This window comes from Oryzias latipes, chromosome 13, assembly GCF_053564925.1.
Source record: "Oryzias latipes strain Hd-rR chromosome 13, Olatipes_Hd-rR_3.1".
Lineage (NCBI taxonomy): Eukaryota > Metazoa > Chordata > Actinopteri > Beloniformes > Adrianichthyidae > Oryzias > Oryzias latipes.
In genome coordinates, this window is record NC_136249.1 from 33,132,563 (window position 1) to 33,146,225 (window position 13,663).

Sequence of the window (13,663 nt, forward strand, 5' to 3'; positions counted from 1 at the left end):
GCTGCCGGCGGCTCTCAAGATCCATCCATCATTCCATGTGTCCCAGCTCAAGCCTGTCCATCATAGCCCCCTTTGCCCACCGTCCGCTTCCCCACCACCCACCCGGCTCATTGACGGTGCCCCGGCTTTTATGGTCAGCCGGATTTTGGATGTGCGTCGCCGTGGTCGTGGGTTCCAGTATCTCGTGGATTGGATGGGTTACGGTCCCGAGGAGAGGTCCTGGATCTCTCGCTCCCTCGTACTGGACCCCTCCCTCATTGACGACTTCTTTCGGGCTCATCCTGACCGTTGCCCTGTTCCGCCTGGAGGCGGTCGTTGGGGGGGGTACTGTCACGGTGCCCCCGGCTGACTCCTCCCCCTCATCAGCTACACCTGATGCCTCCAGCTGCACCTCCTCATCCTCGTCGGGCCGCAGGTTCTTAAGGAGACCACGGACCTGCAATCAACGCTAGTTCGTTGTACTTCCTCGGTGCATCTCCTGGCCTCGTAAAATTCTAGTTTCATGTTTGCCTTGTTCCATGCTAACCCAGTCTGTCTTACCTCGTCTCAGGATCCCATCTTCGCTTGGACCTTTCTGGTGGTTGCTCACGCCTCGTTGTCCACGTTCCTGTCGCTCCTCTGGTTTCAACGGTTAACGCCGCCAAGACCCTCCAACCATCTCCGCTGCCTACCACAGGAAACCTGGGACTCAGCTTCATCCTCGCAGCCTCATTAAAACCTGTTCCTCTTACCTCACTGCTTGCCTTGTGTCCTTCCGGGTTCCAGCAATTGAGTCAGTCTCTGCCTGCTAACCATGACAAAATGGATTTAAAGCCATTAGCAGCAGTGTATGACCAACGGGTGGTATCCGCCCTCGACCTCTGCCCTTATCTCCATAGCAACCATTATATTTTATGGTGGCCTGGGGGTGATGAACATTGCTATGTAATTTAAGGAAGAATTGGCAAAAGTAAACTTGTGGATTTCCTTAGCAACGGAGGTTTTTGTTAACCACACCGGCTTTCCTAATGTGTTCATATCGTATGTTACATCATTTCGTTCAGCTCAAACCAACCATTCGTGTTTTCATTTTATCACAATCTTTCAGGGACAAATGTGCAGGTCACAGGACAACGGCACTTTTCTGAGCTCGCCACGCGAACGCCGTCAAAACTCTACAACCTCTAAAGCAAACGGGTTTTCCAAGGAGGTTCCTGATGACGATAGATTGAAATCCTTAGGAGTAGGAGGCACCTGAAAGGGATTTTTTTTTGATGGTTCTAGATGGCAGCCTCTTTCCGAGGTCAAAGGTCAATGAAACTTCAGTTGTGGAATTAGACTTCAATTTTGTAAAGATTGCTCGAACAGAAGCTTTATTTTTTTACATACTGTGGGAAAATGTGAAAAGCGCCAAATTTCACACTTTGCAACAAAATGGCCCCCAAGCTGTGGCCATCCCATAATAATTTAAAAAAACTTCCTTGGGACATCCCCAACACGTGTGTTTTGATTTAGTTAGTGGATTTAGAAATATATTTTTTGAACTTCAGAGATTTCGGCCACATTTTTATTTGTGATGGTTTCACAATGTGGTGTCGGATCTTTAAAAAAAAGGGATTCTACATCAATCTTGTTACAGTTATATTTCATAGTAAAAGAACAAAATATAAACCATCTGCTGCAGCAGGAAGATCTTTGAAACAGCAGGTATTTTATTTTGAAAGGAACTTCTATGTGCTGTTGTCAAAGGTATAACAAGTTAAAATTACATAGAAAACTCTAACACTTTTATGATTTGTTGCTGTATATTTTTATGGGCTACATTTTATAAATGGATGGTTTAAAAACATAAATATTGTGTATTTTTGTAAACAGTGCGGTGGGACTTTGAAGTTCTCACTGGGTTCTGGTCTGTAAAACCTCGACCGAATGGCTCTTTTCATGTTAGAAGTTGCAGAACGCTGGTTTTGACGAAAGAAATCTGAAATATAGATCTGTTTTTTTCATTCAGATCCAGTTTGTTGGTGTTTGCTCTCCTGTCCGGCCGATATTTACCAAAACTTCAGAGCTGAGAGCTTGGAGGCTGTAAAAACCTGGATCTGCTTATGGATTTTGCAGACGCAGCTGCATAAATGATGAGATCTTTATTTAGCGCTCGTCTCAACCTCCCCCCCCCACCCCCACCCTCTCCGCAGTTCGACATGCAGCAGATCACCCTGGAGGAGCTGAAGCACATCCTCTTCTACGCCTTCCGAGACCACCTGACCATGAAGGACATCGAGAACATCATCATCAACGAGGAGGAGAGCCTGAAGGAGAACGCTGGGAACTGTCAGATGGAGTTTGAAGGAGGTGAGTGACCGTCGGAGCTGTCGGAGCGCCTTTGCTTCGGCTCGTCGGCTCAGGCCTGCAGACCTGCTGACTTATTGATCAGGGTGGGGGCCGGGCGGAGGTGTGCGTGACTTCCCTCTGTACGATGGTGGTGGTGGTGGGGGGGTCATGGACTTCAGAGCAGCGGGCAGCTGTGGATTAGGGGAAACATCAGCTTCTGGTGTCTTTGACCAGAAGAAAAGAAACAAACTTTTTGAACGAATCGTTTCCAGACTCGCTGGTGGAGGTGAAGACTTCAGGAAATGTCCTGTATTCATTTCTGGTAAAGGAAAGGAGCGGGACGCTCTGTGGCCTCGCTGATTGATGCCTTCTTTGTGCCGTGAAAAGACCCTAAAGCGATCATCTTTATCGCGTCCATCCATGGCAGGGGCTGGAACATGACTCCAGGCTGTGTGATTAATGCTGATTCATGACACGGTTCTGGATCTCCAGACTTTTCCCTCGTTTGTTTCCCTCAAAGGCTCCTCTCCTCACTGTTTCTGAGTGTGGACTCAGCCTTCGGGACGTCCTAATCCAACGTTTCAAAGCTCTGCGTGGCGATGACAACACAGTGACAGATGAACGCCGCGCAGCCTCAGCACCGGTGCTGCGGTCCACTGTCACCCGCTGCCACACAGGGACGGCAGAAGGTGCTCAGTCATGGAGAAATCGATACCTGCTGTCACCGTTTGGTTCACACTAAACTGAATTTATCATGGTCCTCTTGTACTTACAACATCAGCCTGCTGGTACAGAAAGAACCCAAAAGGTACTTGATTTCCCCGAGGCTCTCTGCGCTTTTTTAATCAATACAGCGTGGTGCTGAAACACAAAAGACTAAATCATGGAACCGCTGATCCAGAGAAGGCCTGCGGTGCCATTTTGATGCCGGTATTTATGGAACCAGGAGCAGAGAACGTGCTGGTGTAACAGCTGTCCAGAGGACATATACATATGCACATATATCATGACATCTTTAGACAGATTTACGTGAGAAAACGTTGGTTTGACTCTGATTCATTGTACAGGCAGAAAAGCTCTTCACCAGACTCCAGCTTCAGGGTCTGTAGGTGGAAGCGGCTTTGACAGAACGGAGAACAACCTTTTTGTCTCTTTGGGGCGTTTTATTTCTCTACTGCAGAACAATTGAAGGCTGATTGTGGACCCGGGCGGGTCATTTGGGACCCATTAGAGTCTGAGCAGCTGTTGTATTCCAAAGGTTTTATTCTTGTCTTTTTGACGATAAACAGCTGATTCTCTTTTCTTGTTCAATTTGGTTCTCCTTACATTCATAAGATCTCATGTTGTTGTTTCTTCAGAGATAAACTCTGACTTTGGCTCCACCAAACAGGAAGTGAATCTTTTTTATTTTTTTACAAAGAACTTTATATACAATTGAGTTGCATTACATTGAACAGCAATACAACATTGCATAACTAAACAATCACAATTACCTAACATAACACATAATAAGTAAAAGACTAAAAATACACATAAACATTATGAAAAAAAATCAAAACAACTTCACTTTTGTTAGTTTCTCATAAAGTTCATATTTCTTAGCAAAACCAAGTTATTTCAGTCCTTTGTTCTTTCATATAATCGAGTGACTTAAAATAAAGACAAAGCTCTTTATGAAAAGTATGAAAAAGTGGTTTGGTCTTCAAAATTGTATTTTTGGGAATTTAAACTTTCTTTGCAACAGCATGACATAAAGACATACATTTTCTAGTCCATTAGATATCACCACCAAACTGGACTGGAGCTGCAGATTTTGGAAGAATACCAAAAGCAAAAACTCTTCCCAAGATGTATCTATAACTCCACCATTAAATAATAAATGATCCACAGTCTCAATGTCATTTAAACAAAAACTGCAGCCGTTCTCTCAATAAGCAAATCGATGTCTCGGAAATTCCTTGGACGGGTAAATATCGTTAATTATTTTTAAATGAATGTCTTTTACTTTTGGTAAAATAGAAAATTTAATGAAATTAGATCTTAATTCCATCACCTCTTCTCTAGAAAAGTGTTTAGAAATGTTTTTTTTATGAGCTGTTTGGAAAAGTTTTTTGGAAAACGAACTCCGTATGAAGATGTTTGGTAGTTCTGTCTTTGCTGTCGTCCAATAGGAGAGAAGGACGTTTTAGTAAAACTTTGTTTAACAGTAGATTTTGTGACCAACGTCCGAGGAAGAACTTTGATCAGAGCATCATATTGTTTCTGATCACATAACTGAAATTTCCAGTAAATGCAGGGCAGACCATTTGCCCTTATAGTCAGCCAGTTATTGTAAAACAAGGATTTGTTTCTTCGTAACGCACAACGGCAGTTCCAGACTGATGTGCGGACTAAAATTGTGCTAAAAAACGAGTTTCAGAAAGCTTGATTGGCAGTTTCTTCAGGTCCCATTTCAGCAGAAAGTTAATTCCACCGACATCCATGAATATCTTAGAGGAAAACGGGAACCAGAAACCCTGTTTGTTCTTCAAGAACAGCCAGTTGATTTTAATGGTTCCATCTAAACATTCAACATCAAGGAATTAAAGATGATCACACTTTTTTTTCACGAGTTTTCTATGTTCAAATGAACTGAAAGTTAGCTTGATTTATAGCTTTAATTGCAGGTTTGGGGAAGAATAAAGAATGTGTTGGGTAGATTCATCTTGACAGGGATTCCATCGTTACTAGGAAAAACTCTAACCAGGATAGAAATATCTCACTTAGACCACAAATTTAGGTTACATTTGCACTTATCTACAGTTTTCTAAAAGTTTAGATGCTCCAATAATTTAGTGTCTTTGGATGAGTGAATACCCACTTTGGATTTAACAGGAATGTTATTAGGTTTTGTCAGAGTGGCATCTTTTATCGGCAATAACTTACATTTTTTCAGATTAAGTTTCAGAACAGAAGCTCTAGAGAAAATAATCTCTTGAATGTAGAATCATAGGGATCTGACTGCTGTCCCTCATAAAAATAGCTGTGTCGTCAGCGAACTGAGTGATTGCTATTTGGTGGCCTAAAACATTAAGTTTCTCAAATTTTGAGTGATCAAAATTGATAACAGTTCAACTGCAGCGATGAAGAGTAAAGGAGTGATAGGACAGACAACCCTGTTTCACTCCTTTGTTAATGGATCATCTTGGCAATGAAGTGACACTATTCGTAACCCTATGAAGTGCTTTGGTTAAATTTATAAAGTTGGGTCCGAAACCAAATCAATCTAGAGTTTGAAACATGAATTGATGCTCTAGACCAGGGGTCGGCAACCTTTACCACTCAAAGAGCCATTTGGATGAGTTTCCCACAGAAACGAAAACACAGGGAGCCGCATCATCCATAGGAAAAGCCGGTGTTTCCAGTGAACGGCATCATTTCACTTGCTTTTAACGTTCCTGAAAAGATGTTTTTCTGTCCTATTTTTTGTGTCATTTAATGGAATCCAATGAGAACTTTTTCCAGAGTCCACAAAACTAGCAAATATGTCACAATTAATTTGCAGTTTATCTGCTTCTCCAATAGATTTTCATGTTTTTGGGCTAAAGCTGCGAATTTATTCTGGGAAGTCTCACCACGTTTGAGACTTTGTTGTTTGCTAATTCCTCGTTACTTATTAATCATACTGGTAATGTTGATGAAAGGAATCAAATCTGCCCAGGCGGCATTAAATGTACTGTTTTCTTCAGGAACTTCAATTCTCTCTAAATTCTCCATCGTTGTCCTTTCTGAGTCGGAACACTGTTGGGATTACACGCCGGCGGGAGTCGTGGCGGTGTCACAGGTCGATAATCACATAGAACTTTACTTAGAAAATGTCTAGATTTAGATTTTTTTTAAACCTAGTACTTGTTAGTTTTTGGTTGTTTTTTTAAATTATTTTTCATGAACCTTTCCTGTTTACTGCTTGCCGACCGTAGTCGTCAGCACAGGAGAAGCGCTCCAGGGACGAGCAGCTCAGTGTCTGTCAGTGTCTTGTCTGCCACAGACAAACACCACTGCAGCTAGCTTAGCATCAACTTTTTTCATTTTTAACCCTTGTGCTATCTTAGATGACCCCCCCCCCCCCCCCCCCCTTCCATTGAGGTGTTCTCCCTACCATGACAAAGGTGGATAAAGGTGGAAAGATTTCATGTAATCCATGGACACCAGTGAAGATCACAAATCATTGAAGAAAAAAGGTTCAGAGCACTGTCTAGTGGGTCTAGATGACCCAACTCCCAATGGTAAAGTGCCTAGGATAGCACAAGGGTTACACAATATTGTCTCAGCAGCACCGGAAAGTTTGTTTGAACTGAAATAATCGAAATCGAAAATATTTTCTTCTAAGGGATTAAGTATTTCAGTCCCAAAATAAATATTTTACCAACAATCCGAGGCGAGTTCTGGGCTTAGTTAAAGCATGTCGCTCTAACCACAGTGGCAAGGCAAGTCCAGGAAGTGAATCTAAAACCCTGACTTTGGCTCCATCCAACAGGAAGTGAATCTGTTTTTGAATTAACAGTCTCCTTACAGTCATCTTAACTCAGGCCGATACTACAGTTTCATTGCTTTGATCGTATCTGCACAAAAGTCACATCAGAACAGTCTTGCAGAAGAACAAAAGAAATGTGGTTTTCTTCTTCTGACGGAATCAGTTTTGGCATATAATGTTTCCTGGAGTCTGGGAAATGATTGCTCAGCCAAATTTTTTCAATTAACGCCAGTGTGGCAGAGTCATTAAAAAGAGCGATGTTGCTCTTCTGTCCTACTTTCCACATTATACTTAAAACAGCAGCCATTAAGCATTTTGTGTGACTGAGGTGCCGCTGGAATTAGGACAAACAGAGCGAGGAGGAGGAACTTGGCGTCCTGAGTCGTTGGCCCCTGATAGCAAGGGGACCAGTAAAGTCCTCACTGATGTCTGCAGGACATGAGAACGACGTTGGAGATAAAAACAGCACAGTCTGTTTCTGAAAAGATGAAGTTAAATAAAAACCCTGAAGAAGAAGAAGAGAAATTGACTATCCTTTAATAAATTACATTAAAATAAAGACACACTGTACATTAAAAAGAAATAAAACCTAAAGGGTACCCCCCAGTAATCCATCAGAATTGGAACACAATGTTATTATCCTCCCCAATAGTACATAGAACTCCCTCCAGAGCCCACATACATAACTTTTGAAGGTCATCGATCAAATTAAAATAAGCAAATTCAACATTCACACAACTTTTCAGAAGAGAAAAAAACATAAAGGGAACATCCACACAACCAACACAGAGTAACCCATATTTCCTCGTTAACCAAATTGCGAGTTTAGCTGTTGCAAAAATAAAATTAAGAAAGGTTTGTACATGTTTCCTTGGGACCGTTTACTTGAACAATGGGAAGGAAAACACCTCCCCGAGCCTGAGACACCAGTTTTCCAAGACTGTAAACAAACCCCTGAACCTGTTACACTGTATCACCAGACGTGCCAGAGTTTCCCCACAAAAATCACACTTATCTGAGTTGGAACAAAGTGGGCTTTATATCTGTTTGTAGCCATGGCACCATGTACGGTTCTCCATTGGAGATCAGCTGCGCGTTTTTCAACAGGCAACTTGTAAATAGACCGCTAGCGTCCTTTTGTAGTGTAGCCTGTTCCAAAAACCTTAGTCCACTTGGAGGCATCCATGTCTTTCAACGACTGCATATGTCGAACTTTCACGCACGTGGTCTTGAGTGTCTTCTTTGCCATGGTCTCGAACTCCCCGTCTCCTGCATTACCAAAGGCAAGCAGTTTATCCTCATCCTGTCCAATCCTCAACATTCGGGGAAATTGGTCAAGGACAAAAAAGAATACTGCGAGGAACCAGACAAGAGCTCTCCAGGTTTGAAGGACTGAACCATAGAACGGAGGGAGACCACTCAAATCCAGAAGTCCTCTGGTCAAAAGGAAGAGCTGCTTGTCACCTCCGGCTCTTCTCAGGAGGATTCTGGCAGTTCCGAGCCATCGCATGCCGCTGTGATACAGCAGCCCCTGGGCAGTTCGCAGTCTGAAGGCCATCAGTCTGGATGTGACGTCAACTAAACCTTGTCCCCCCTCAGAGAGCGGCAGATACAGGGAAGCTTCTCGTGTCCAATGTTTACCGTTTCAGAAAAAATCGGTAAATACACGCTCCACCTTGGTGAGCAAATCCTTAGGAGGGGGAGAGGAACAGCAGATTGTGCCAGAAAATCGAGGCCACAAGGCTGTTTGCAATCAGGACCATGGCAGAAGATACCCTGCCACTCACTAAGGGCAGTGACGTCATCTTGATTGGTCAAAAACACATTGACATCGTCGGCGTAGGCGCTCACTAACAAAGAAGAAGCCATCCCACCCAACCCTGGCAAATAAACCCCGCTCATCTTAAGTCGCAATCTACACAAGAGAGGTCCAATGGCCAAAACATATAGTAGCCCAGAAATAGGACAGCCTTGCCGGATACCACAGGACATTGGAAAAGGTCTACCCGGACCGCCACCAACCTTCACCAAACTCAGCCCCATTAAAGAGCAATTTCACCCAAGGAAGAAAAATCCCACCAAACCCAAAAGCACTCAAAGTAGAAAACAAATACCGGTAGCTGTGGTCTACTCTGTCAAAAGCTTTTTCTTGGTCCAAAGAAATTATTTCACAGTGAAAATTAGCTTCGGTGCACAAGTCAAAAGCATCCCTCATAGAAGAAGAAGAAGAAGACTTCTCCCGCTTCTTCACCCGATAAAAACAATCTGCCTCCTTGGTTTTTCTCCTCATGCATGTATTAGTATTTGCACCGTTCTGTGTTTGGGAACTAACCGAACGAACGGGAAGGTCAAAAGACAGAGTCTCTTTGCAGGGAGCATTCCTAAAACTCTCTTAAAACACCGGCGTCCGTTGCATCGCACAAAAGACACGCCCACAGTCCACCAAAGACACGCCCACAGACCAGTGTCCATCAATAAGCAAAAGTCACCAAAGTTCATCAATAAACTCATGCAAGACTATGCCATCAATTCAAAATATTATCAAATTGGCTCCATAGTGTCTTTCCTTCCTCTCCTTTGGTGGAGTTTGTCCATCCGAGGATGAAAATCTTCAGTTTCTTCAACTGCAAACGGACGGGGAAGCATTCCTGCCTTCTGTTTCTCTGAGGCTGTGTCCAAACTCCCTCCTGCTCCCTAACTACTTAAACAACAATCTAGTGCCAGACCAACTAGTACCCTGGATTTTAAGAGCAATTCAAACACCGCGCTCTCTACTTTTTTTATTTTTTCAAATGGCAAATGTAACGTTTCTCCTAAAAAAGATTATGCGAAAAAATAAAATAAAATACTTTTTTTTTTTACATGAATAATTGTTCAAACACAATGCATTGTGAATCTAGTGAGAATTGAAAACCACTGTTTTTTCGTAGAGACTTCTGGGAAATTTCTAGGGCACTGGATTTTGGGGTTTTAGGTTGGGAAGGCACTACAAAATGGCAAACACCCTTTCTAGTACACTACGATTGGACACCACCTCAGTCTTTTTATTGTGATAAATTTAACCTGAAAAGCATAAAGTCACACTTCTGTCTTTTTTTTTTACCATTTACTGTTCAAATGCAGGTGGTAAAAGGTGAAATGTAATTTAACTTGTCAAGGAAGTAAAGCCTCTTAGACACATTGTAGTGCTCTCCTTCATCCTGTCACACTCCTTCAACACCCTTTTCTGGAAAATGCCTTTCATGCCCCTTAACCATTTTGGAAGTACCGGTACCAGACTCAATTCACCCCTATTCTGTACCGTGGTCTTTTTATCTTAATTTTTTTTTCAAGGTTATAAACTTTCGCCTTTATAGAACCATGAGATAAATCAAATCTTTCTTCTGGTCTTCAATCTTCTCCCATTCAGACTCTCTAAAAACTCTGCCCGGCAACAGAGACGTGAGATCACACCTCCACCCAGTTCCGTAGCTCCAAACTGCAGTGAGAACTTTCCCAGTGGACTGTTGGTCTGAATCTGCATCGCTTACAGGAGATGCATTTCAGAGAAAAAAACGATGAGTCATGGTTTTCTCCTGTAGCCAATCATAACGTCCATCTTTCATCTTTTTAATTTCAGTTCACCCCGCGAAGAAGAACCGTCAGACCTGCGTGAGGAAGAGCCTCATCTGCGCTTTCGCCATGGCCTTCATCATCAGCGTCATGCTCATCGCAGCCAATCAGATGCTGAGGAACGGCATGGAGTAGCCCCGCCCACTGTGAGCCTGCATGTGCATGGCAGTGGGTGAATGTCGAGCAATGAACTACAAGGAAAGAGAACCATCATCAGAGATTTTTCTGAAGGAAAAGCCAGAAGATCGTCTGCACCTGATCCAAAACCACGAAGCCAGCAGGAGGAGTCCTGCTCCTCCCCCTTTTCTCTGACAGGGACTCTCAAGGGCTGACGCTGCGTTCACTGTCGTCTCCGTTTCCCTGATGCAATAAGAAGAAACCTTCTCCAGAAAAATCCCTGCAGGAGTTGAGAGACGTGCCACGAGACCCAGACAGGAGCTCCATGGAAGAACTAGACTTTGAGAAGAAAGGCGTCCTCCTTCTGTCGTCCTTATCATTCCTTATTTACATCAGGTTTCATCTTTGGATGGAACCGTTAAAGAGGGTCCACAGAAAACTCCAAAGGAATCGTTTAAAACCAAAAATTCACATGAAAAAAAAAAGCATTCCATCAGAAAAACCTGTAAATAGATCAATGTAGAAATGACTCCTTCTTTAGTCATGAGGTTACCAGCAGGAAAAACATCAAAGCTGCTCCCAGTTTGGTTTTTATTTCAATATTTCAGACACCAACAAAGTTTTTTGCGCCAACGTTGTGTAATTGCGGTTAGCTCCACCCCTCACATGATCACAGATTAACAGATTAATCCTGAAAGGAGCTGAAGAAACGTCACAGATCTGGTCTTTCACAGGAACGAGGCTCGGTTCTGGGCCGGAGCTTCGTTTCCAGAAACGTCTCCACAGAAGGTCACGCCCACAATCCGTCGTCAGGTTCCTCCACAGACGCAGTAACTTCTGCAGCCGTTCTTTGTCTTACCTTTCCTCTGGTCAGCACAAAACCCCGACATCACGGATCCACCTGACGATGTTCTGCCAGGTTCAGCAGCTGCTCCATCTGCCGCCTGGATGGGGCGGCCCACTCCACCTGTGTGCAAGAGAAGAGCTAAGACGATGGTGTCAGATCCAAACGCTGCACAGCTGAGCCCTTTATTCAAGCTGTTTGTTCAAAAGAATACACAACATGCTGAGCCTTCGTCACATGAACCTGTATGGGGGGTTGACCCCAACGGGTACTGTTGGTTTTCGGGTTGTCCGGGCCCCTTGGAGGGTTGTAGAGAGGAGCGACCGCATCACAAGGTCCCACTCCCAACTGTTTTTATTCTATTGTAAAACTCTTCAAAGTGGTCTTTTAATTATGATGATAGAGTTTTGTTTTTTTAAGACACATTTTCTGCAGATCGGCAGTGGCTCATTAGAAATTCACCTCTGATTTGTGGACAGGACTGTTGGCACGGAGCAACGCCGCCCCCTTTCCCTTTCCTGTTGCTGAGAGCTGTTTGCACGCTTCTGTGCGAGCTTATATAGCCCCAAGTTAACATAAAAAGATTAAAAAAAGGCGAGCAACATCGGAGCTTATCCAGCCGAACAGTTTTGGTCAGACGAGGAAAACGAATCCGCACATGGGGGGGGGTAGGAAGAACATGACTTTCATTGGAGTGGGTCTTTAAAATCTTTCAGTTTTTAACTTTGATTTCTAAATGTGTATTTATTTTGACATTTTTTGTACTTTTTCCAGATGACCAATTTGTACTTTCAGTTTAAAATATTCATCTGTTTGTTCGTGTTACGGATTTTTGTTCATTTTAAACTTCAGAGTTGCGGTCAGAGATCCTGGATCTCCTCGTCTTGAAAGGGTCAGGAGCAGCCGAGATGTTGGAGCTGATGTTCAGGGAGCATCGATGTGCGTTTGTGCACAGACTGCAGAAAAATTAATGGTTTTTGGTTTTGTGTCGCGCGAGAACTTATTTGCATCTGGCGGATCTTTGGCCTCCGATTGGCTCGAAAACTCCTGCAGAGACTCATCTGAGCTTCTAACCCCTATTATCAAGTGCATGTGATCAAATCTATGTCTTCTGTAAATACTGCGTCTTACGTGTAGGTGTGCAGCGTCTTTCTGCGTGCATGACTGTCTGTGCGCACCGGGGGTCGGAGAGCAGCTGCGCAGACGCTCCCGCTGGAGCATCCGGATGCAGCCGGAGAGCGTCTGCCCTGGTCCTCTTCCTCCTCCTGACAAAGCCATACCCGTCTGCAGAGGCGACACGTTCATGTGTGAAGCAGTGCTGAGCTCCGAGCTGCAGGCTGGTGCGATGGCGCCACCTGGAGGGGAAGTGAGCTCCCAGCAGTCGTGCTTCTGTCTCTCCACAGTGATTTGTGCGTTTCTCATTTCAAACATGAGTATAAGTAGGCATTATCTTACCAATATATGAACATTTTTGATTCTAAACGTTGAAATGTCCTCATGACTTCAGACAGCACGTCATTCTTTGATGTAATCAATCTATGAAGACTCTCATTCATCCAGGTTGATTCCATCACAGTAGTAGGTTTAGGGGCTGTCATCTGTTTTTAAATTGACAAAGCCTCTTGGATAAAGAGGTGAAACGTCTTCTAACTTTAAAAACTAAGTCCAGATGACAGCCTAAACCTACTGCTATGATGATGTAATCAACACTTTTTTAAAAATCCTCGTTTCATTTTGGATACTACAGGCACGCCGCTCCTTAAAGATGATGCTGTTGATGTTGGCACCTGTGAACTCGCGTCCAGATTTTGGAAGACTTGTTTCTTCCATCCGCTGGCAATAATGAGGAGGGTTTCCCTGCAGAGCTGTGGTGCAGTGGGAGTCCAGAACCTGGGCGGTGGCTTTGGGGAGGGGCCTTGGTGTCCATGCAGAGCGGCCGCATGTCTACCTGAAGCCCAGCGGCTGGATCTCACTGTCTCTGATGTACCATCCTTCATGGCTAATAACTAGAAGACAAGCACATTCTGTAGTCTGCATGTGCAACGTTTGAGCATAGTCTAGAAAATGACTCCGTTATAATATTTATTAGATGCATCACTATTATATTGTACATATGGGATTCTGTACAAAAAACAAGAATTGTTGCAATAAACATGTTTTTTAAAAGTGTCTTCTGTCTTTTTTTCATTGTTTTTGGATGAAATCCTCAGCAAACCTTTATACTGTTTGGGTTTTGCACAGAAAGTTATCCTTGTGTGGCTTTACAA

At 43.5% G+C, this 13,663-nt stretch overlaps 1 protein-coding gene across 1 annotated transcript in view; it reads left to right on the forward strand.

Annotated features, from left to right (window-relative positions):
• The window catches only part of caln1 (calneuron 1), a 57,706-nt gene extending 44,144 nt beyond the window's left edge, over positions 1–13,562 (forward strand). Inside the window, exons 5-6 of the mRNA XM_004075238.3 lie at positions 2,175–2,331; positions 10,443–13,562. Coding sequence (XP_004075286.3) covers positions 2,175–2,331; positions 10,443–10,570 — 285 coding nt within the window. The 3' untranslated portion in view covers positions 10,571–13,562. The remainder of the gene's footprint in view (positions 1–2,174; positions 2,332–10,442) is intronic.
• Positions 13,563–13,663: the final 101 nt, after the last annotated feature.